Source organism: Panthera uncia, chromosome A2, assembly GCF_023721935.1.
Source record: "Panthera uncia isolate 11264 chromosome A2, Puncia_PCG_1.0, whole genome shotgun sequence".
Classification (NCBI taxonomy): domain Eukaryota; kingdom Metazoa; phylum Chordata; class Mammalia; order Carnivora; family Felidae; genus Panthera; species Panthera uncia.
Genome location: NC_064816.1, coordinates 50,907,471 through 50,929,452, shown reverse-complemented (window position 1 = coordinate 50,929,452; position 21,982 = coordinate 50,907,471). Strand labels below are relative to the sequence as shown.

General features: G+C 48.5%; 1 protein-coding gene across 3 annotated transcripts in view; it reads left to right on the top strand.

The window, feature by feature from the left end:
- Nucleotides 1–21,982, top strand: part of VGLL4 (vestigial like family member 4) — a 164,006-nt gene that overhangs the window by 137,746 nt on the left and 4,278 nt on the right. For all 3 annotated transcript variants that reach the window (XM_049642751.1, XM_049642750.1, XM_049642749.1), the window contains one exon: nucleotides 19,545–19,767. In XM_049642751.1, coding sequence (XP_049498708.1) covers nucleotides 19,545–19,767 — 223 coding nt within the window. The remainder of the gene's footprint in view (nucleotides 1–19,544; nucleotides 19,768–21,982) is intronic.

Sequence of the window (21,982 nt, the reverse complement as noted above, 5' to 3'; positions counted from 1 at the left end):
TTTGGACCTTGCACTGGGCCCTGCACTGGGTGTGAAGCGTACTTAAAAAAAAAATTCCATGCCTGCTCTCTAAGTTAGCTTAAATCACCTTTTTCATAGATTTTTATTACTGCCCAAAAGGTTCATTTCAATTTCTAGCCCATAATTCCAACAGTTTTACTTAAAAGAAAAAAAATTCTAGTACCTTCACTTATTCATGGCAAAGATAGAGCATTCTCTGTTCCTTTGTCCCCCAAATCTACAGAACTCCAGCAAAACCACATATATTGCTTCCTGTGTGATCTTACTGACAATTTCTTACTGACAAGTAATTCATTTGAAGCTCAGGTGAAATCTCTTGACTGAAAACTGGTGCTGTGTGTGTGTGTGTGTGTGTGTGTGTGTGTGTGTAGGTGTCTTCTAATTTTCAGCAGCATGTATGGTATCTAATAAAAACAGTCCCAGAATTCTTAAGACTTGATGGCAGTAATTGCTCACTGGTGCTGTGATGGGATGTGGGTGTCTGTGTAGGACCTGGAAAGGTGACTGTGGCGTTACCCTGGTGACTGAGCGGTAAGACCTGGAACTGTTGGCAGTGGTGCCTCCCAGCCAAGCGTCTTGCCCGGTGCTGAGCTCCAGGCAGCAGCTGCCGTGGCTCACAGGAGCTCCATGCTCCTTCCCCCTCCTATTGCCGAGGTCCTGGGACTGCCTCCTTTTTTTCCTTTTCCAGGATTGGTTGTTTAACTCTTCTTTCATTTCCAAGAAATGTAGCACAGTATCCTTCCAGTAAATTCCCCTTCAACTAGCTAGCCTTGTTTTATGTTGCTTATAACCCAAAGAACTTGTTAGCAAATGCAGATCCTTGGGTTGTTTACAGTGTTTTACTGTTATTTGTGAAACTTGTGGGATGATGTGTGTATATACATCCTTGTTCATATGCCATATTTCCCATTTTTCTTGAGATGGAATTTCAGGGTCAGAGGGCACCCATTTCTACTTTGGCTCATTTATTTTGCCAGCTTGGTCTCTACCAGGTTCACTGATACACATTCCCACTAGTCACTGTATGCATGCCCTGTCTCCCTGCATCATCACACAGGTGACTGTTACCATGTATTTAATTTTTGCAAGATTCATAGGGGAATCATTGTGGTAATTTGCCCTTTTTTTCCCCTCTCTGCTGTTAGGGAACTTGAATGATCTTTTCATATGCTTATTGGCCATTTGGATTTCTTTTGTGACTGTATCTTTGTCCTTTTTTTTTTTTTTTTCCATTAGGGCATTCATCTTCTTTCTCTTAATGTGTTAGCACTTTTCACGTAAAGGATCCTTCATCAGATGTGTTAGGAAAATAATTTCCTAATTTGTCGTTTGCTTTTCAACATTAATGTGTTTTTGAAATAGAGATGTTTAAAATTTGGAAGTGGTTGAATCAATCTTTTCTTTAATGGAAAAGGCTTCTAGAGTGTTCTGGAAGGGACTGCAGTGTGTTGGTTAATATCTTGTAACACATATATCTGTGCTGTTTTGATGGTAGGATCATTGTGTCTGCTAAATACATGTTAGCTGTGAACTGGAGAGAAGCATGTCGTTTGTGTTATTACTTCACTAGTTCATTTTACCCACCATTTCCCAAGTGCCTACTTTGTGGGTGGCATGGGGGATGTGGGTGTGCAGGGCAGGAGTCAGCCCTGGCTAGGGGAGGGGACCTAGCTGTGCCTGAAGAAGTGCCGGGTGGTGGTGTGAGGGCAGGGGCACCGCCTGCCTTTTCCTGACTTGTCTGCTTCTCCCTCCCTTGCCCCTCAAGGACATTTTTCACCGCCATTCAGCACTGTGAATGGCCAGAGTGCTTTCGGTATTTGTTTTAATAGCCTCTTGTTGGGTACCATAAGTAAGCTCTGAAATCAGAAGTTTAAATTCTGTTTTTATTTAACCATTTTACCAGATGTTTCCTGTGGTTTGACAGATGTACCATTTACTCGAAAGTTACACTCCTGAGATTTTGAATGTTATGGACACTGTTGCTATAGACAATGATTCTGTCAGGGCAGGATTTGGAAGACAACTTTCGAATCATTTTTGAGTTGAAGATGTGTGTTTACCCAGAACAGAAATGCCGGTCTTCATAATCCGCTTTTCCTTTCTCTGTTAGCATCCTGATCTCTGGTTTATGAAAGACTGTAAACTATTAATTAGAGTTTGTTCCAATAAACACCGTTGTGCCTCAGTGGGGATTACTTTCTGAAAGCAGCCGGACTCTGGTACCTCCAGGTTTTGTTTGCAAAACTCACCTGGGTCGAAACGAACTCAGATGGTGGGCAGGAGATGATTCAAAGTGGGTTGAAAATCTGGCTTGATGCCCTTGTTGGTGGGCCCCTTGACGCTAGGGTACTGTCGATGGAGACGGCTGCAGACATGGTAGTTTTTTGCACCCACTGAATGCCCGTGAAGAGAAAAGCAAGTACTGCTGGGGTACCGTTGCCTTCCCCCTGCCCACAGTCAGAGTTTCTCTGCAGCCCGAGTCCTAACAGAAAAGAGCCTCTGATCCAGGATTCTGCTGGTGGGAGGAAAGCAGAAGGAAGTTGCGTCCTATGAAACACAAGTGAGTTGTGGCTGCAGCGCAAGAAAAATGGGGATTTCTGACATTCCTTCACTGAAGGCCCAGATGCAAGGGGTGCCATGGAGGTGCATGCATGGTGCCGTCAGGGCTGGCTCCCTTCTCCAGCAACCTTCCTCTCCTGTGTTTTGTTTAGCCTTATTTAGAGTTTTATAAAAGCCTTATGCTATGGAAGATGGAGAAACAAAGAAAGAGGAAATCGCATGCTATAATTCTGACAGCACATCTATTTGCGCACGAAATGGAACTGTAACGATGCATGTAACGTTTTGGCAAGACCCCCTCTGTAAATAAACCCTCCCAGGAGTTACTAACCTATCCCAGGACCCACAGGAAACTTTTCCTTGCAGTGTGGGGGCAGGCAGGCCCCTTACCTTGCAACTCTCCTCCTAGACGGGGACTCTTATTCTGACAGGCGATCTGCCTACCCACTTTTGTGCCTGGGCCTGCTTGCCAAGTTTGTGAGGCCCAAGGCTTTCTTGTGGGAGGACGCGGGGCTGTCTTCATGCTCTTTGGCAATGATTAAAGTGAGGTTAGTACCAAAAACCCTTTCATTTTATTCCCTTATCCTTGCTTTTTCAAACCAGATGGCAACCCTGTATTTTCAGCTGTAATTAATTTAAACTATGAGGCAGCGAGTCCTGGGAGAGGTAGAGTTGACTGTGCTCAGAAGGGACAGCAGTGATTTTCCTGCTCAGCCCTCTCCCCTCACCAGATGGCACCTCGTCCCAATCAGAGCCGTGTCCCCGGTGCTGCTTCTGAGAGGACCTGGCAGGAGAGAGAGGGCTGTTAATGGGGCTGCTGGGCTGGCCACCAGTGACTTGTGTGAGCTGTAAGGGTTAATGCACACTAGTAATTGTTGCCTTAATGGATTGGAAGTAACCAGGTTCCAGGTGATGGCTGACGTGTTATTGCCAGGCCGGGCTATCATGTGACTGCCTCCAGACAATGGTGCATAGTTTGAGTGGCTGCTGATTCATGGAGTACAGGGTGCTTTTTCTTCCTATTCCCTTCAGCTGCCAGGTTGGCCTCCAAAAGGGGGTATGCTTTAGGTTTAACATTTATTCTTAAAGAAAATTACAAGGGAAATAAAAGCCCTTGGCCACAATTGCAGTCTGGAGGTTTTGACCTCAGCTATTTGACCACTTCCCTCCGTGGAAATTCTCCTTGTGTCCCCTGTCTGTAAGTTGTTCTAGATGCAGGGTCAATTAGTGACCGAGAGATCCTTCACATTTAATAGAAAGTGAGCACTTTGGTTTCATCTCTCAATAACCCGTCAAATAACTCCACAGAGCGACCTCCTACCCCCCTACCCTCTTCTCGCCTCCTTGCTCTGAACTGACCACCTGAGAGCTGGGCGTCCAGGCGCTCCCACCTGCCCACACAGGTAGGCACAGCGGGGTTTTCGTTTCATCGTTTGAGAAACACATTTTCAGGGCAGTTGCCGAGGAATTGCAGACTGAAGAAGATTTGTTACCGATAATATATGTGCAAAACACTGTGTAAAACTGTATGCTAATGTTATACAAGTGGTAGTTATTACTATTATTAACATTAGCCATCCTTGGATGACCTGAACTAATTTTTAAAGGCCCACAGTGAGAAATGAGAACCACAAGTATGTAGCTTGTGAGTCTCCCAGAATGCTCACTGGTGATTACAGCATCATTGACTGTGGTCCTTGTGTGTCCCTGAGTTTGCTGACTTTGGTGAGCTGGGTGATGGATGTTCTTTGTTTATTTAATTTTTATGTCAAATATTTACATTATTCATGAGTATTTCTCTCATGGGCCACTTGGGCTGTGTTTACCAAGACTTGCGTTTTTGTTGTTGTTGTGAGCCAAGACCCATCGTTTTGGAAACCTTTTATTTTTCTCTAGTAGAGAGGGACAGACATGTAGATGATTTGTCAAGGCTTGTAAGGGCAAACAGTTTCACATAGAATAACCATATGATCCAGCAAGTCTGCTTACTGGCATGTGCCCCAAGGAAGTGAAAGCAGGGACTCAAACCAGTTTTTGCACATCTTTGTTCATAGCACCATTATTCACATTATTCACCCCCAAGAAGGGGGCGAACAACCCAAACGTCCATCACTGGGTGAATAGATACACAAAATATGTGTGCACACAATGGAGTGTTTATTCAGCCTTGAAAAGGGAACACAACTCTGATACACGCTGTAACGTGGATGAACCTTGAAGACCTTCTGCCAAGTGAAGTGTACCAGTCACAAAAGATGAAATCGTACGCAATTCCGTTTATGTGAGGAGGGTGGCTGTCAGGTGAAGGGGGAGGGGAGAATGGGGAGTTCGTGTTTCATGGGGACAGAGTTTCATTTTGGGAAGATGAACATTCTGGAGATGGTGGTGATGGCTGCACAGCAGTGTGAATATTTAAGGCCACTCAATGGTGTCCTTAAAAATGACTAAAATGGCAAATTTTTTGTGTATTTTACCACAGTAAAAAAAAAAATATATCTATATATATATCTTCAGTTCACTTGAATAGAGAATAATGAATCTATCATGTGTTCCATACTCCATTGAGATGAGTGGTGTGTAAAGAGGAGGTAAGTGGTTTGGAAGACAGCAGAAGACCAGCCCCCGAGGATTTGATATTTGGTGCCTAATAATAGAGAATCACAGTGTGAGGACTCTGGGGGTGGTGATTTTAATTTAAAGGGCAGGTAGGATTAACCATTACCGTTTGGTTTTGAACTCCTCAAGAAAAGGAGAGGGGTGTGTCACTGGGGTATTGGGGGACGGACTCTAGAGGTTCTCCAAAGGGTCTGGAATCATCGACTCAAGATTTTGGGGAAAATGCCATCTCAGTGTTGAACAGAATCATCAAGTTCCCTGAGGTTCCTTTCCCCATTTCTTTTCCGGGTTTCAGGTTTCGGATACGGACATGATTTTTAATAGCCCAGGGGATGGCTCTTAGACGTTAGTCACGTAAAACAAAGCTAAGCAGACACTTAGAGATAGTTCTGAATTTTATGAAGTTTGCAAATGAGAATATTTGTAAAGCATTGCAACTTTAGGGATGCCTCATGGCTCAGTTGGTTAAGCATCTGACTCTTGCTTCGAGTTCAGATCATGATCTCATGGTTTGTGAATTTGAGTCCCACATCAGGCTCTGTGCTGACAACTCAGAGCCTGCTTGGGATCTCTCTCCCGCCTCTTTCTCCGCCCCTTCCCCACTCGTTCTCTCTCTCAAAATAAATAAATAAAACTTAAAAAAAAATAAATGCAACTTTATATCTCATACAAAAATGAGATAGGCCATCTCTGTTGTTTTTTTCAGATCCCTTGGGAACTTTGCTTTAAGAATAGAGATTGATGAGTAATTTCCCTATCAATTGTTAGTATATAATAGCCTTTCCAAGCATATGAGGGTCCTCAAAACAATCTTTAATTCATATCTCGTTCCTATCTTGTAATGTTTAAAAAAAAAAAAGGCCAATTTTTTCTCTAGTCTTTTGAAAGATGGGGTTCCGACCGGACTGCCTGAATGCCCAGAGGGAATTAATGGACTAAATGCCTAGCATTAATGTACTCCATAATTTGCTCTCAGAAGGTCTTTGAGGTTCTTTATTACTATTTTAAAGAATATTGGGTAGAGCCCTCATTATATTTTATTAGATGAATATTTAATCAGTTTATATATACAATACTTAAATTTTCAAACTTTTTAGTACAGTTACATATAGTAATTTAACTCAGTAATTTTGCCCACAAAGTTTCTGATGTCAGTCAGTCAAGGTAGGTGGGTGGTTTCGAGAGAAAAATTGGCTTTCTAATTTTTGTTTAGTGTTGAATAAATGCACCAAATTAGAGGTTATCCTCTAATATCAAGAAGTCACGAGATCACTGGGAGCTGGTGGCCACCGGCGTCGAGTGCAGGAAGGCGGCCTGCGGGTGTGCATAGGGAAGAGGGAGTAGTGACAAAGCCTATGGTGCAGCAAGGGCATTGGCCAGTCTGTCTCCGATGTGCAGCACATGTGATGTGAATGTGGAGTAACCCATTTGTAATTCTTGCCGGTTAAGCATGGTTTAAGGTTCGGTCACAAATATAGCTGAATTTAAGGTTCGGTCACAAATATAGCTGAATTTAAAGGGAAAAAAATAGTGGGAGGAATTCAGATGACCACGCACCTCCTATGTGACACGGGTCCTGGAGTGACTGTTGGCATCTTGGGTAATGCCGTTAAAAATGTAGTTCCAGGTGACTGAGGCTGTTGAAATAATCCTGATTTCGAGCGTTCTGTTAACCTTAGTTTTTATTAGACCTCATGTGCTGATGTTTGGTTCAGAAATAGGCTACCATACATTGAAAGGGATGCTCTTTTCCTGCATGCCCTGTGTTAGATCACATCTGGAGTATTAGGTTTAGTTCTGGGCACCACACTCAAAGATGAATGTTAATTTGTAAGGCAGGTGGAGGTGGGTGTCAAGATGGTAAGGGGTCCGGTACAATTTGCAGCAGTTTTTTGCTGAAGAGAAATCTGGGCATGGCAGGGCTGACGGCAGTTTCCAGGGCTTGGAAGAGGAAAGAGGCTCCATTGAATTTTTCCAACGGTTTTCCAAAGGTTCAAACCTTTGACCCAAGAATTGAACTGGAAAGCAGATTCCATTCATTAGGAGGAAGAATCTTTCATTGAAGCTCTTCAGTCATTGAGTGAATTGCCTGAAGAGAAAGTAAGTGCCCATCCCCGGAAGTGTTTAAGAAGTAGCCACCCTCCAGTTAGGGAATGAATGAGTCACTGGGGTGAAAGGCACAACATAGGGAATATAGTCAGTGGTACTGTCAGAGGGTTGCGTGGGGACAGATGGTAGCTACACTTGTGGTGAGGACAGCATATGTATAGAAGTATTGGATCACTGTTGTCCACCTGAAACTAATGTAACATTGTGCATCGACTACACTTTAACTTAAAAAAAAAGGAGTGGTATGGCCATCTTCAGGAGGCCATGGTTGCTCATTCTCTCCTTTGTTTACAGCCATCTTACCATGAAGCTCTCTTCCTTTGGGTAGGACAATGCACCCAAATCTTTTTGTGAAAGAGCTTTATAATATAGTCCAGTGATTTGCTGCAAAATGCAGAGTAAAAACTAAGAGTGAGCCTTCAGAAGAAATTGAATGGAATTACGAAAGGTGGCTTGGTACCAACCTGGAAGAACGGAAGCAGAAATGATGATGGAAGGTGTTTTCAGACCACTTCTTTCTATGGGGTTTGCAGTGGCTGGAGTTGGCTCTCCTGTCACCAGCTTCATGAGCTCCTCTGACTTGTTCAGACCAGTTTGGGCTGGTTTTTCCCTAAGAGTTCATGTGCCCTTTGGTTGGTTGCTCCAGAAGTTCGTTACTGTGTGCCAGGCACTGTTCTGCATACGGGTGACGGACTCTTGGGAACAGCGCACCGTGCACGAAAGTCACTCTGCCTAGTTTGCTTCACTCCAGCTGTGTGCGGGAGGGACCTTTCTTCTCTCTGGGTCTCAGGTCTGTGGACAGCTAAGAAGTGGGTGCTTCCGCCCTCCTCCTCCCTGAGGAGGGGAGTGTAAAGCAGCGGGTCCCACACTCTACTTTTCTAGTATAAGTAAGGTGTTGTCTGTGGAGTTTAGAATCAGACTGGGGGGTGGGGGTGGGGGATGGGACACAGCAGGGAGAGCTGAGCATCTGGGTTGACCCCAGTTAAGCCTGGGCTGGCACCGGACAGTCTCGGTGGGCAGATCCCTTTGCCCCCGCTTTCTCCTATCCTTGTCCCAGCTGTCGCAAGCATTCCCTAAATTAGGGCAGTGGAGCAAAACGTCACCATATTGATGCCTCTGTTGTTGTGAAGGGAGGTAGATGGTCTTTTCTAGGCTTTGGTCTGCCTCAGACATTACAGCTTAGTTACAGAAGAGAAGACATAATGTTTTCCATCCTGTCTCTGGTACAAGGGCTCCCATTAATGCCAAAAACACGATAGTGGGTGTATTTTTTAAAATACCCTTCATTGAGAGAATACATAACGACAAAGCTACTACTGATTTAGTAGCAGTAGGAATTTTAAATTAATTTAAATTTTATTTATCTCAGCTACATCTCTATCCACTTGAAAGCTCTTGAGTGTACACGTGTGGGACATGTGATCCGTTCAGGGGTAGGCAGCGCACACGGATCCCGGTCCCGGCAGTGCTAAGTCCCCGGGGCCCTGGCTCGCAGGTGGAGGCCCACTGTCTTGGTGGCAGTTGTGACCAACATGGGGGGAGGGAGGAGATGCTTTAAAGTCATGTTCTCGGGGTTTTTACCTCTTTTCTCAGACGTTAGTTTTTCCTCTGATCTCAGCTAATGATGGAAAACATGTGTAGACAGTTCCAGTCAAAGAAAACCCGTACCTTATTTACATAGGGTTGAGCTGTTTGGAAATGTGGCTGGAGTCTCTCTGCTATCTGTGAGGGCTCTGCCCTGCCCGCTAACATCTCTGAGAGTCTTGCCTCCCATGGGTGACAGGTCTGGAAAGCTCTTCCTTTGTGCAGCAGGTCGGGTGTCTGCATGCTGGAGCCGTGCATGGGGCGGGTGGGGTGCCGTGGTACATCCTGCACTCACTCAGGGCCTGTGTACTCTTACTTTACACATTGTTCTAGCAAACCCACTTAGTGGCTTCCTGGCCCAGCACGAGGAGAAGGGAGAGAGAAGCGCTCCCCGCGGTGGCAGGCACACTTCTCCAGGAGGAAACCAGCACACGGCTTCCAGGAAAGGAAAGAAGTGAGTTCTAGGATGTTTCAGACAGGTTTCTAACTAAAATAGTTAAAAAATGTTTTCTCGCTTATGACTTACATTTCGGTTTTATGTAGAAGCTTTACCTAAGTGGCTGTGATGGGTAAGTGCAACTGCATGGCTCCAGGTGACCTCAGTCAGGCTTCCTGGGTGCCCTGGAGTCCCTCGTGCAGATCTGCATAGTAACTGTGCTTGAGGAAAAGAGAGACCCCCTTTCCCCCGGAGATCCTTCTAGTCCCCTGCAGAAAGAAGGGCAGGAGTTCACAAAATGCTCACTAGGGCTGACCTGCTGGAGGAACAAGAGGGATGTCTGAGGAATCTCGAAGGCTCAAGAATATATGGAGATGTTGTTATGCTGATTTAGTGCCTCCCCTTTTTGAGAAGGCTTTGATTGGAAACCCTTGACTCCTTTATACAGAGAGAGTCCACATCAATGATCTCAGAAATGTCACTTAGATATGTAGTTGTTCTTACACTGTCCGCTCCTTGTGATTCCCCTACCCGCCAGCACTAGAGAAATGTGCTATTTCTGAAAACCTTGCAGGCAGTTTCAGCAGAAGAGGCAAGGTTGGCCTCATCTGAGTCCCTGCCCCACCTCCTACCAGCTGTTCCACCTCTGAACGCCAGTTCCCTCTATGCTCCAAGGGAACAGCGGCGGATGACCCAGAGGGCAGGCACAAGCAGTGAATGCAAGCGGGGGACAGTGTACAGCTGGCCGGTGGGCTCGAGGGTTTGGTTATCGATGGGCCCATCGCTGTAGGAATGATGGAAAGATCTGGTGGGTTGTCCGTGCCTTCATCTGTCCAAAATGTTACTGAGCCACAAGGTTTTGGATTATAATTTGGCTGATGAGCTTCTTCCCTTGTTTGTGGGGGCAGATGGGGTTGCCTTTTCCTGGCTTCCTCAATTGCTCTTGGAGGTGAAGTCAGGGGGCAGCTTCTTATTGGCAGGCCTGGCCTCACACACACAGTCTCAGCTTGTGCTGTCATTTCTTGGTGCTCATTAAATATGCCTCATAATGACAGGCTTGCATGACAAGGTCCAGTGGATCTTATGAACCTATTTGAAAATGAAGTTATAAAACATTCGTGGTGTGTGTGTGTGCGTGTGCGTGTGTGCGTGTGTATCATAGATGAAGCAGAAGAAACCCTGCGTGTGGAGAATATCTAAAGAAGCATAAAGTAATGGCAGGGAAAGGCTGTGGAAGTTGTATTTGTTTCCTAGGAATGCCCTGACAAAGCACCACGAAGTAGGGGGCTTAAACTGCAGAATCATGTTGTCTCACAGTTCTGGACAGAGGCTACAAAGTCTAAGATCAAGGTGTCAGCAAGGTTGGTTCCTTCTTGAGAGCTGTGACTATGAACCTGCTCTTGCCTCTCTCCTTGCTTCTGGTGGCCTCCAGCGTTCCTTGGCTTGTAGATGGCATTCTCCGTGTATCTTCACGTTGTTTCCCCCCCTTATGGGTTTATCACTTGGTTCAAATTACCCCCTGTATATAAGGACTCCAGTCGTGTTAGATTAGGACCCGCTCTCATGACCTCATCTTAACTAGATTATCTGCAAAGACTCTTTCCAAGTGACATCACATTTACAGGTCCTGGAGGTTAGGACTTGAGCATCTTTTGGGGGAAGCACAATTCAACCTGTAACAAATTAAAAGCCAAGGAGGTAGAATGACCAATACGTATATGAAAATAGGCTCACCTGCGCTGGCAACTAGAGAAATGCGAGTTAAAACAGCCAGGAGGACTGACTCCGCACCGCGAGAATGACAGAGATCCGCAGACTGCCAAAGCTGGATGCCACAGAGGATGCACGTTGGTAGGGACGGTGATGTCCAGCTGGCAGAGGCAGGTACAGACAGAGTGGGCGGCCACATCGTAAAGGGTTTTGGCAACATCTGTGTGAGCACTGCAACCCAGCAGTGTACTTTAGATATCTGCCTGAGAGATCCTGAGAGACCCCCGCACCCAGGCACAAAGGGATGTGCAGAGATGGAAACACCATGGGGTTATTTATAATGAGGGAAAACCAGGGATGGTCCAGATGCCTGTCAGTAGAGAAATGGATAAATACATTATGGTGTGTTCCTATGAAGGAATACCACACAGCAGGTAAATTACTAGATCTCTAGGTCGGAACGTGAGGAGAGCCCCAAAGCCACGTGAGGGAGGAAAGCATGACTGCAAAGCAGTATGTACAGTGTGATTGATACCATGATGTAAATTTAAAACGTGCTAATGGGGCGCCCGGGGGGCTCAGTCGGTTGTGTGTTCGACTCTTGATTTCAGCTCAGGTCGTGATCTCATTGTTTGTGAGTTCGAGCCACTCATCGGGCACAGAGCCTGCTTGGGATTCTTTTCTTTTCTTTTCTTTTCTTTTCTTTTCTTTTCTTTTCTTTTCTTTTCTTTCCTTTCCTTTCCTTTTCCTTTTCCTTTTCCTTTTCCTTTTCCTTTTCCTTTTCCTTTTCTTTCAATAAATAAATAAAACATTTTTTAAAAAGTGTGCTACATACTGTTTACAGATCTACTCCTATGTGGTGAGAGTTCATAAGCACGAATAGGAAGATTCCCCAAATACAGGACAGCGGTGCATCCAGAGCTGAAGTGGGGAACAAGCCTGGGGGGCGATCACAGAGGAAGGGTTTCAGCTGAGTCTGCCCTGTTCTCCTGTACTGATGGCTGCCAGCGTTTCCTAGAAGAGGAAAGAAAAGGTCTGAAGCAAATACAATATGTAATTTCATCTGTTAGTCTTGGATGGTAGGTTCATAGGTGTTGGTAGTTTTCTCTACCACTCTCCCCCTCGCTTGAGAGGGAACGATGAAAAGGAAAGGCTTTGGAACCAGTCAAATAGAAATTAGAATCCTTGTACGGTTCTGGTTTTGCAGCTTTAGATGAACTACTTGACCTCTCTGAACCTGTTTACTCCTCTATAAAATGGGCATGATGATACTTACTGTGTAGCGTAGTGAGAGACTGAATAACACATTACAGTCTAGAATATGACCTGGCATGTAGCGTTCAATAGGTGATAGTTTGCGATAATAAAGATACTGTATTTGTGACTGCAGGTCACAAATGTCATGCGATAGAGCAAGTGGGGAGCGTGTGGCTTGGTTCTGTGTCATCGTTTTCTGAAATCTGAGCTATCAGTGGGGGACGCTACCTTTGTCAGGGAGTCATAGGGGGAAAAGTTACGTGGGTGGATAGATGTGGTAACCCTGTAAGTCACCAGTTGTAGTGCCCTTCAGGCACAGGTTGGATTCCCTTGAACCTCTGAGGGTGGCAGGGCTCTGGCTTTTGTCTTGATTGTTAAGTGATGTTGAGGGATGATAGTTGTCGTGTGCAACACAGTCTCTCCCTAGAGTTCAAGTCAAAGGCAGTCTCCATCTGCTTTGCACTGCTGGCCAGGACATGTTCGTGACCAAAGCAGAGGTCCCAGATTGTTCTCTGTCTTTGCGACACCGTGAATGGCAACATTTCCCAACTTTTCTTGCCTGTGACACGCAGCTCATCAGTTTACACCCAGGAGGGTGTCTCTGCCTTCCCTTTGTACAGCAGTGCCCTGGCAGTGTCACCGCCCCCTCTGCTTCCTGTCTGTAGTTGGTACTAAGGAGGACAGGCTTGACCAGGATGCTTGGGGACACATCTGGAAGCATGTCGGGAGGCTGTGGGTTACCCTGCTCACAAGGAGAAAGCAAGAGGGGGTATGTGAGGTTTGGATGCCCTAGGGGAGAATGGGGGAGACGGCAGAAAATGGGGAAGGTATCTTCACTACTGCTTATTCTCCATATTTAAATGCTCCCTGAATTCTGCTCTTCAAGAAAGTCTCTCCTGCTAGGAATTGCCCCTGAAATTTCCTTAATTCCCTTTTCATTTACCACAGATGCGGTTCACTTGACACGCACGTAATGTAGGTACTTAAATAATTCACTTATTCACCGTGTGCTCAGCCTTGCGCAGGGCATTGGGGAGACAGCAGAGCATAGGGGTGCAGGGCCCTCTGGAGCGCCCCGTGGAGCTGGCTGACTGGAGAGCAAGGCCTACAGGACCAGGCCTACAGGGTCTCCCGGCAGCATGGAGCAAGCAGGAGGTGGTGAAGGGCTGTTGTAGCGACCCAGGGGGAAGATGGTTGATGCCCTGCCTCCCCCTCCGTCCTTGGCTAAGTGTTCATCTCCAGCATCCTGCTCCTCTTTCCTGCACGAGTGAGACGGCACCACCTACACTGTCACAAACCCAGGGGGAACCCAGTAAGTGGTGGCTGTGGGATGCTTTTTGTCTTTAATTTGAGAAAATCATTAATTTTAATTCTGGTAAAGCATATTTACCATACAGTGTACCATTCTAGCCATTTTTTTAAAAAATGTAGTGTTATTTTTTTAGTAATCCCTACACCTAATGTGGGGCTGGAACTCATGACCGTGAGATCAAGAGTCACATGCTCAGGGCGCCTGGGTGGCTCAGTCAGTCGAGCATCCGACTGTTGATTTTGTCTCAGATCATGATCTCAGGGTTGTGGGATTGAGCCCCACATCAGGCTGTGTGCTGATCATGGAGCCTGCCTGAGATATTCTCTCTCTCTCCCTCTCTCTCCCTCTCTCTCTTCTTCTCCTCTCTCTCCCTGTCCCTCCCTCTCCCTCTTTCTCCGTCTCTCTCTTCCTCTGGCTTTCTGTCCCTGCCTGTCCCTCATCCCTCATTCATGCTTGCTTTCTCACTTGAGTTCTCGTTAAAAAAAAAAAAAAAAAAAAAAGGTCACATGCCCTTCTGACTGAGCCAGGCAGGCACCCCTTTAGCCATTAAAAAAAAATTTTTTTTTAATGTTTATTTATTTTTGAGAGCCAGAGAGACCGAGCCTGAGCAGGGGAGGGACAGAGAGAGAAGGAGACAGAATTCAAAGCAGGCTTCAGGTTCTGAGCTGTCGGCCCAGAGCCCGACGTGGGGCTTGAACTCATGAACCACAAGAACCTGAGCCAAAGTCGGATGCTTAACCAACAGCCACCCAGGCGCCCCTAGCCATTTTTAAAAAACATTTATTTTTGAGAGAGAGGGAGAACCCGCACACAAGTGGGGGAGGGGCGGAAAGAGAAAGAGGGGAGACAGAGGATCCAAAGCGGGCTCTGTGCTGACAGTCCATTGCAGGGCTGGAACCATGAGATCATGACCTGAGACTGATGCTTAACTGACTGAGCCACTCAGGCACCGCTCCCCCACCCGCCCACCCCCAGCCATTTTTAGTGTTCCATTCAGTGGCATTAAGTATGTTGTCTTGGTGAAGCTTTTTTAAAACCAAAGCTGCTTTACTGAGCTGATTGTTTGTGCTAGACTGTGAACATTTGTTTGTTCACGAACTGTGAACTGTCCTGTTCGTTCCCAGAGGGCGACCATTCCTGTGAGGAGTGAAATGGGAGCAGGAGGAGCACTATGCTGAGGAGACGATTGCATCTTGGCTGCGACCCTCACCCCATGGGCTCCTGCTCCCCCCACCTCACCCCTGCTCCTGGGTCCTTAGTGCTCTGTCTGCACTAAGCCCTCGTGCACCAGTGGAGGCTGCCACAGACCCTCACTTCACCCCCGCCAGGACTGCTCTGGTGCCCCACCCCACAGGGCACTCTGTCACTTCAGGGATGTTCGGTGTGTCACTGGGACCTGGGCCTGGGGTCTGAGTGGGCCCCACCACACCCACCTGGGCTGAGAGACCTGCAGCATGGGGGCCTTTGGGGCCCAGAATATTTCCTCGAAAGCAACACCTACAATGTCTTATACACAGATCCCTTCCCCTGCTGGAGGAATTCAGACTCACATTGGTTTATTTAATGGCTGTCAGTAGTTAATGGAATTCAGTCAAGGCCCAAGAATATCAAGTAGTACCTTCCCAAGGGTTTGGTTTCAGGTCCAAGCTCCTGTTTAAGGGCAGGAAAATCCCATTTTAATGAGAATACAAATGGACACGGTGCACTTTTTTCACGTGATTCTTTCACAGTCTCAGTGCTTGGAATCCAGCTTACTTTTCCCCAAGCACAGTAGACACTTCTGATTTCTCAGCTCAGAGAGGGCAGAGGGAGCATGTGGTGTCCGTTCCCCGGAACGCTTTGTCCTGGAGGAAAGTGTAATATGCATCTTCTTTTTTACCACCTCTTTACCCTTGTTCCCCACCCCCCCACGGACACACACCCCCACCCACCTTTCCGTTTTTTCTCCTGAAACAGTTGGCACTGGCAATCCCGCCCCAGGATGAGTGTGGGTTCTCAGGAAGGGGGCCGGGTGCATCGGAGGCAGCAGCCCGGCCGTGGCATCAAGGCACCTGGGAGCCCTTTAGGCTCTGATGGGGCTGTAGTGGGTTTTTCCTGAGCAAACTTTGTCTTTAACTGCGACGGGGGCGACTTGGATCTGGCAGGCAGGAAGCGTGCGGTTTGTCTGCTGTCCGTGAGAGCACATGATGCTCTGGGAAGCAGTGGAGCCTTGGGTATGATTCACTGGAGGAGGGGGAAACATGGAAAACAGTGTCTGTCGTTAAGCTCCGGGAACCAGGAAAGTGAGCTGGAAATGTGAGTAATATATAATTTTACTAAAATTAAATGCCAGGTACTTCAGATGTTTTCTTTCTGTGTTTTCAGTGTCTTGTCTGATCCGTGATGTCCCACTGTGTCATGTTTGCAGCTGATCAGTTTTCTGGTTAGCTTTCCCAGAGTTCTTGTCTCCTGCTCCCCAGGGCGGTGTGGGTGCAGAGCGGGTTTCGGGGGCACACTTTGTGGGTATGGCATTGCCCTGTTAGCCAGATGCCTTTAGACCATTCACTACTGCCTTGGGGCATCCCTTTCCCCTATAACGTGGTTTACTAATCCCTGCGCGTCAGTTGACTGTCCGGAGGCCCGGCTGGGTTGATACACCTCACTGTGCCTTGTCAGTATTGAAGTGCCACTTGGGCATGAGATTCGGAGGATCACCGGTGCTGTAGTAGGTCTGTGCTGGTGACTCTGACGTTGGATGGTCACAGGTATGTACGGCCTGAGCTTCAGGCTGCTTCTTCCCACCAGCCTAGGCTACTCTTCATCCTTTGGCTCTTTCCCGCATTCTCCCCTGTCTGTGATGTGGCACGTGCTGGCTTCCCCGGGGCTGTAGCTGTCATGTGTGAGCCTGGCCCCTCCCCAGGCCTCTCTGCTGCAGCCGGGTCATGAGCCTGTGAAAAGGCAGGGCTGTGTCTTACTTTCTGTGGCCTTCACAGGTTAGGGGCTCAGTCAACGTTGCTTGATAAACTGGAGTCTGAATTGGACAGAGGCAGATTCGGACTGGGAAGCTCATCATTCCGTCCAGAGTTTCTGGAGTGTGTTCAGTAGGCTCCAGGAACCTCATTTTGGCGGGCAGGGAGAAGATAGTCTCAGGGAAGCAGTTCACGCACCTTATCAAGCATTACGTCTTATCCAGATTGAGAAGAAAACCTGATACTGAAGAGGAGTATTGTGACAATGTAGTTTTTCCCTAGTCTGATAAATTGCATGTTTAGCGATAAATTTCCATTTAGGTAAAGTCCAGTTTATCTCGGGTCCGACTGGCTGGAAGTCTGTCCAGTGAAACGGCCTCATCTATGCCGTGTGATTATGGCTGTTTGCTCTCATAGCCCCGGAGGCGTTCGTTGGGAAGCCCTGTAATGTCTTCTGAATCATCACAGGAAGATGGAATTGTGGACAGGCGGGTTTCAAAATTAAGGTTTTTTGTTTTGTTTGGTTTTTGTTTGGTTTTTGTAATTCTTCGAAAATTGTTGGGGTATATGTGGCATATATGGAACTGTTTGACCAGAACATATTCTCCTGTGATTGCCTTAATAGGCTGAAAATTTATTCTCAAACTGCTTTTAAGTCATTCTATATAGTCAACCCAGAGGATAAGAGGGAGAAAAATCACCCATAAATGAAAAGCTGTGGCTTACGCAGTGAATTACTTAGGCTTACAGCTGATGTGTCCCTCCGCGTTCACTGCTCACTTGCCCTGTGCTAGTACGATTATTGGGTCTGTATTATGTCCAGTCCCTATTTAAACCCCTCCGAGACATATTGTACTGTGACCCCATGGTAGATGAGGGCACTGGGCTGAGCGGCTTGCCTGTGAGATGGTGAGTGGAACTAAAGCTTGGGGCTGGAGTTTGCCATGTTTCCTGCTCTTTCCACCTAGCCCCTGATGGCGTACTGATCCTGGCACACAATCCACCTGAAAGGTGTGAACATACTCGCAAGCGGCCCCTCTGCTCTCACTCCTTCACGATTCTGCCCATCCTTCGTTCCGTGGCCGTGGGGCCTGCCTTTCCTTCCCCGGTCACCCGTGTACGGCTTCCTTTTTGTTCACTCATGGTCCTCACCACGGCCTACCACGCTGGGTAGCGTGCCGGGCAGTGAGGGTACAGGATGAGCAGGGCTTGGTGTGGTTCTGGAAGCCCCCGGAAAGGTGGGGCGGGGGCGCAGATGAAGACTTTGTTAATATTGGTGTGATGAGCTTTTTATTAAAGGTTTGCTTGGGCCCTTGGGTATCCAGAGCACAGCTCCTAAAGCTGCAGGCATGGTTAGCAGTGAGTGCTGTGTGTGTGTGTGTGTGGGGGGGGGCACACACATATACCGTTAGCCACAGAAAGTGGCACTGGCACATCTTACCTGAAGAATGGCAAGTAGACTGTCGGAACTGCAGAGCACAACGCTTGGGGGTGTGAGGATGGGAAGGTGGTCGGCCTTTGGGACTCCGCGCGAGAAGGCGGTGCCAATCTGCTGAAAATTGTAACTAAGGGCATGATGTGGTCGGATCTGCGTTATACAGAGCTCACGCTGGGATGAAAACAAGTAAAGCGGACACCTGCATCAGGCGGGCAGATTAAGTGTGGGTAGCCTGGGTGTGGTGCCATCCTACATCACCATTGGGGGAAGCAGGGCAAAGGGTATATGGGATCGCCGTGTGTTCATTTCCTACAACTGCCTGTGAGTCTGCAGTGGGAGAAGGCATGCCTGGGTGCATAAAATACTAGCTTACCTTTCATCTGATTCAGGCGGAGAGGCGGGCTGTGACTGTTGATTTCTCTGGGTTTCTCAGTGCACGAGCCCAAGCTTCTCTGCTGTGAAACAGGCTGCCCCCTGAGGCGGATGGTGGCTGTGGACTCTGAGAATAATTTGCATCCCTTAAAGAAGAGTCATTGAAATTACCCACCACATTTCTAGTTAAAAGACTTCTCATTTGTTACAAAAAAAAAAAAAAAAAAAAAAAGATTGTCCTGGCAGTAAAGAACATGGTGGACTGTGGGGGCTGAGACCCAAGGCAGAAAGAACCCCAGGAATAAACAGGGGAGGAGGGACCTGGGCTGAGCCCACAATGGTGTTCCTGGTCTTTTATCGGCTGTGCCTTGCCAGTCACCCACGCTGTATGTAGCATTCTCTAACAGATGCAATATAGGATGCTGCCTTTGGACTGGGTCACTCAGGTTGCAGGTGGGGGTGGTGTTTATAGCCCCACCCATGTTCCACACAGCTGAGGGCTTCGGGAGTGTCCGTTGAGGGACTTCCCTCAAGTGGACTGCTGTGGTCGGTATGTTCTGGATGGTAGAGCTGCACGCTCGGAGCCGGGGCAGACGGCACCAGTTCTCAGCCAGTGTGGCACCACAGCCCTGAGTCTCAGTTCTGTCACGTGGAAAGAAAGTCGTTGAGGCACCTCCTTCGTGCTGTGGGGAAGATCCAGAGAGCTAATGCTGCTGGAGGCTTAGAACACGATCCTCCACGTTGGAGGCATCTGGTGACTTTGGATTATGCCGAGTGGCAGATCCTTGTCAAACCAAGCCGGCCTGGAGCACGCAGGCAAGTTCTCCAGGCTCCGAGCAAGTGGAGTTTATTATGGAAGGGCTCTGCAAGCACATCCCCGCTCAGGGGCAGGGTGCTGAGCCAAGGGGTGGCATCTTCGCTTGGACGGCCCCACGCGGCCGACCTCAGACCCTGGGGCTCTGGCGTCACACCGACCTGGGTGAGCACGGGGGTTCCTTGCCTTACTGGAGCTCTTTGGCCTGAGCCTCGGCAAATGGAGATGACGATGGTGATGAGATATTTCTCCCTAGTGCGGTGAGGAATTAAATAATCAGCATGAGGCGCCCGGTGCAAGGCCGGTCTCCCCTTCGCCATTCAGAGCATGCCAGGGTTTCCATCCGAGCGCTCATTCCTCTTTTTCAGGAACAAGACTGCCAACGGAGACTGCCGAAAAGACCCCCGGGAGCGCAGCCGCAGCCCCATCGAGCGTGCCGTGGCCCCCACCATGAGCCTTCACGGCAACCACCTGTACACATCCCTCCCCAGCCTCAGCATGGAGCAGCCCCTGGCGCTGACCAAGAACAGCATGGACGCCAGCAGGCCGGCTGGCATCGCGCCCACGCTGACCCCTGCGGAGCGGCAGCAGGTATGCCTTTGTCCAGGAGGGCTCAGGTTGGCGGCCGGTCGTTGGTCCAGGGGTGTGGGGACCGCGGCCCGGGTGGAGACCACGGGGCAGAGGACCGGGAGGGAGGTGGCGGCCTGTTACAAGGTCACACTGTGACGAAGTTAAATGTCAGGTTGCTTTGCTTTGGGTTGGAATTCTATAAAGTCAGTGGTCAGAGGGGTTATTAGCTCATGCTGGTGAGATATCTGTGATTGGCAGATAGGAATGTTTTTTATTAAAGGAAAATAAGGAAATTAAATTATTACTTAATAAACACAGTTCGCTTGATTAAAAACCCAATATTTCAAAAATGGGGCTCCTGGGGAAATACGAAAGGAAGCATTGGCATTGAGGTTTGGAATCCCTGCATGAGCCCATGGTGTTTCTCTCTGAACCGCTAGGGCCTTGTGACCTAATAGGGCCCGCTGTCAGTGTTTGTTTAAGATCGACTGGCAGTGAGTGGAGGAAGGTGCCGGGTCCTGAGGAGATGCTGCGTGCAGCTGGAGGCCCCGGGCTCTGCTTCTGGGCTCCCCTCTGCTTTCCTGCAGCCCCCCACCGAAGTGCCTGTCGCTGGGCTTCCGGCCACCCCTCCTGACACAGCTGGCCCAGCACGCCTGGCGCCAGTCTCTGATCTAGTCTGTAGTAACTGCTGTCGGCAGGGCCTTGGCATCGGATGAAGTCGTGCCAGTGCCTGTGAATCCAGTAAGGCCGACGAACGGTTGCATTTCCCACGGGGGAGCCAGACATCTGCATCCCGTTTGTTTCGTTCATTCATGTAACAGAACGGGGTAGATACCTACCATGTCCGAGGATGCTAGAAGCTGGGCAGGCAAGATAAGGGCACTCACGGTTTTAGTGTAGAGGAGACTGGTTATCAAATAACTATATTAACGTATCTGTAGACAGCCACTTACTGCACACTTACTAGTACTGCCCGTGCCTCGGGCACTCGGCAAAGCTCTGGAGGTACAGAGACACATGAGTGGAATATGTTTCCAACCCGGAAGGAGCTTGCAGTCTAGTCAGGGGAGTGGGTGCGTGCAAAGAGGATTGCACTCAGAGCCCACAGTAGAGGTGTTTTAGGCATCAGAGAATTTGATTCTAGGAACAGGGAATTCAGCCCTCTGGCTGCAGCCACTGCCGTGGGGAGTCCCTTGGCAAGGTGGGGGTGGGATTCCACTGGGAAGATGAGTCTCTAAGCCCATGGTGGCTTGGAGGAAGAAGCTCCCTGGAGCCCCTGGAGCCATGTCTGCCCAGAACAGCTGTCTCTGAAGCTTTAGTGTTTCTTGGATCATGGGTTTCCATGACTTTGAGGGTCTTCTGGTTGGTTTGGGTCACATTTGCTGTGTGAGAAGTATGCTGCTGGACACAGTGACTTGGCTCTTTTACCGTGGTCTCCCTGACCCTACGGTAAAACGTGCCTGGCTGCCCCCCGCCCCCCAGCAGGAAGGTCCCTGGCCTGTCCGATGTGCTGTGCGGCTGTGGAGCAGGCTTTCTAGGACTGAGAACCTTGAATTCCCACCTGAGTTCATAGGGGATCCCTGGATGGAGAACAAAGCCATGGCTGTGGGGCAGGCTGACAGCTTTCCTGGGAAGCCTTTGGCTTCCCCGACTTGGTGGCCACACCCCTAAGCTTTCATTTAACGTTGGGGGTGGTGATGAAGCAAAGGTTATCATTCATGTGTGTTTCATTCATGGGGTAACCGCTCAATGAGCTCCCTCCTTTGTCAGTGTGGTGTGGTGTGGCCGGTCACTAGAACCTGAGCTACTGCTCAGACATTACCGAGTTCTGTGCCCGGTACTCTGCTGACCACACAGAGGTGAGCAACATGGTCAGCTCAGAGGCTGTTTGCTGGGGTTCTGTTTTATTTGTGAGCGGTCAGGGTGGCTCCTGTGGGGAAGTGAGTTTGCCGTCCTGCAGCTCTGAGCAAGGGAGAGGACTGGGTGGGGGCTTCCTGGAGCAGCGGCACAGCTGTGTGCGGTGGGCAGGCAGGACAGGCGGTGCAGGGCAGCCAGGGGAAGCCTTCCTCTGTTGGGTGGAAAATGTGACTCACATCTCCGGGAACCAGAAAAGGAAAGTTCCCAGAGAGGCATGTCTGGGGAGGCTGCAGAAAATGTCACCCCACTTTGTGTTCTTGTGATGGCGGCTCTGAGGGGATCGTGTGTCCTAAAGGAAGCTCCAGAAGAGACCGCGAGA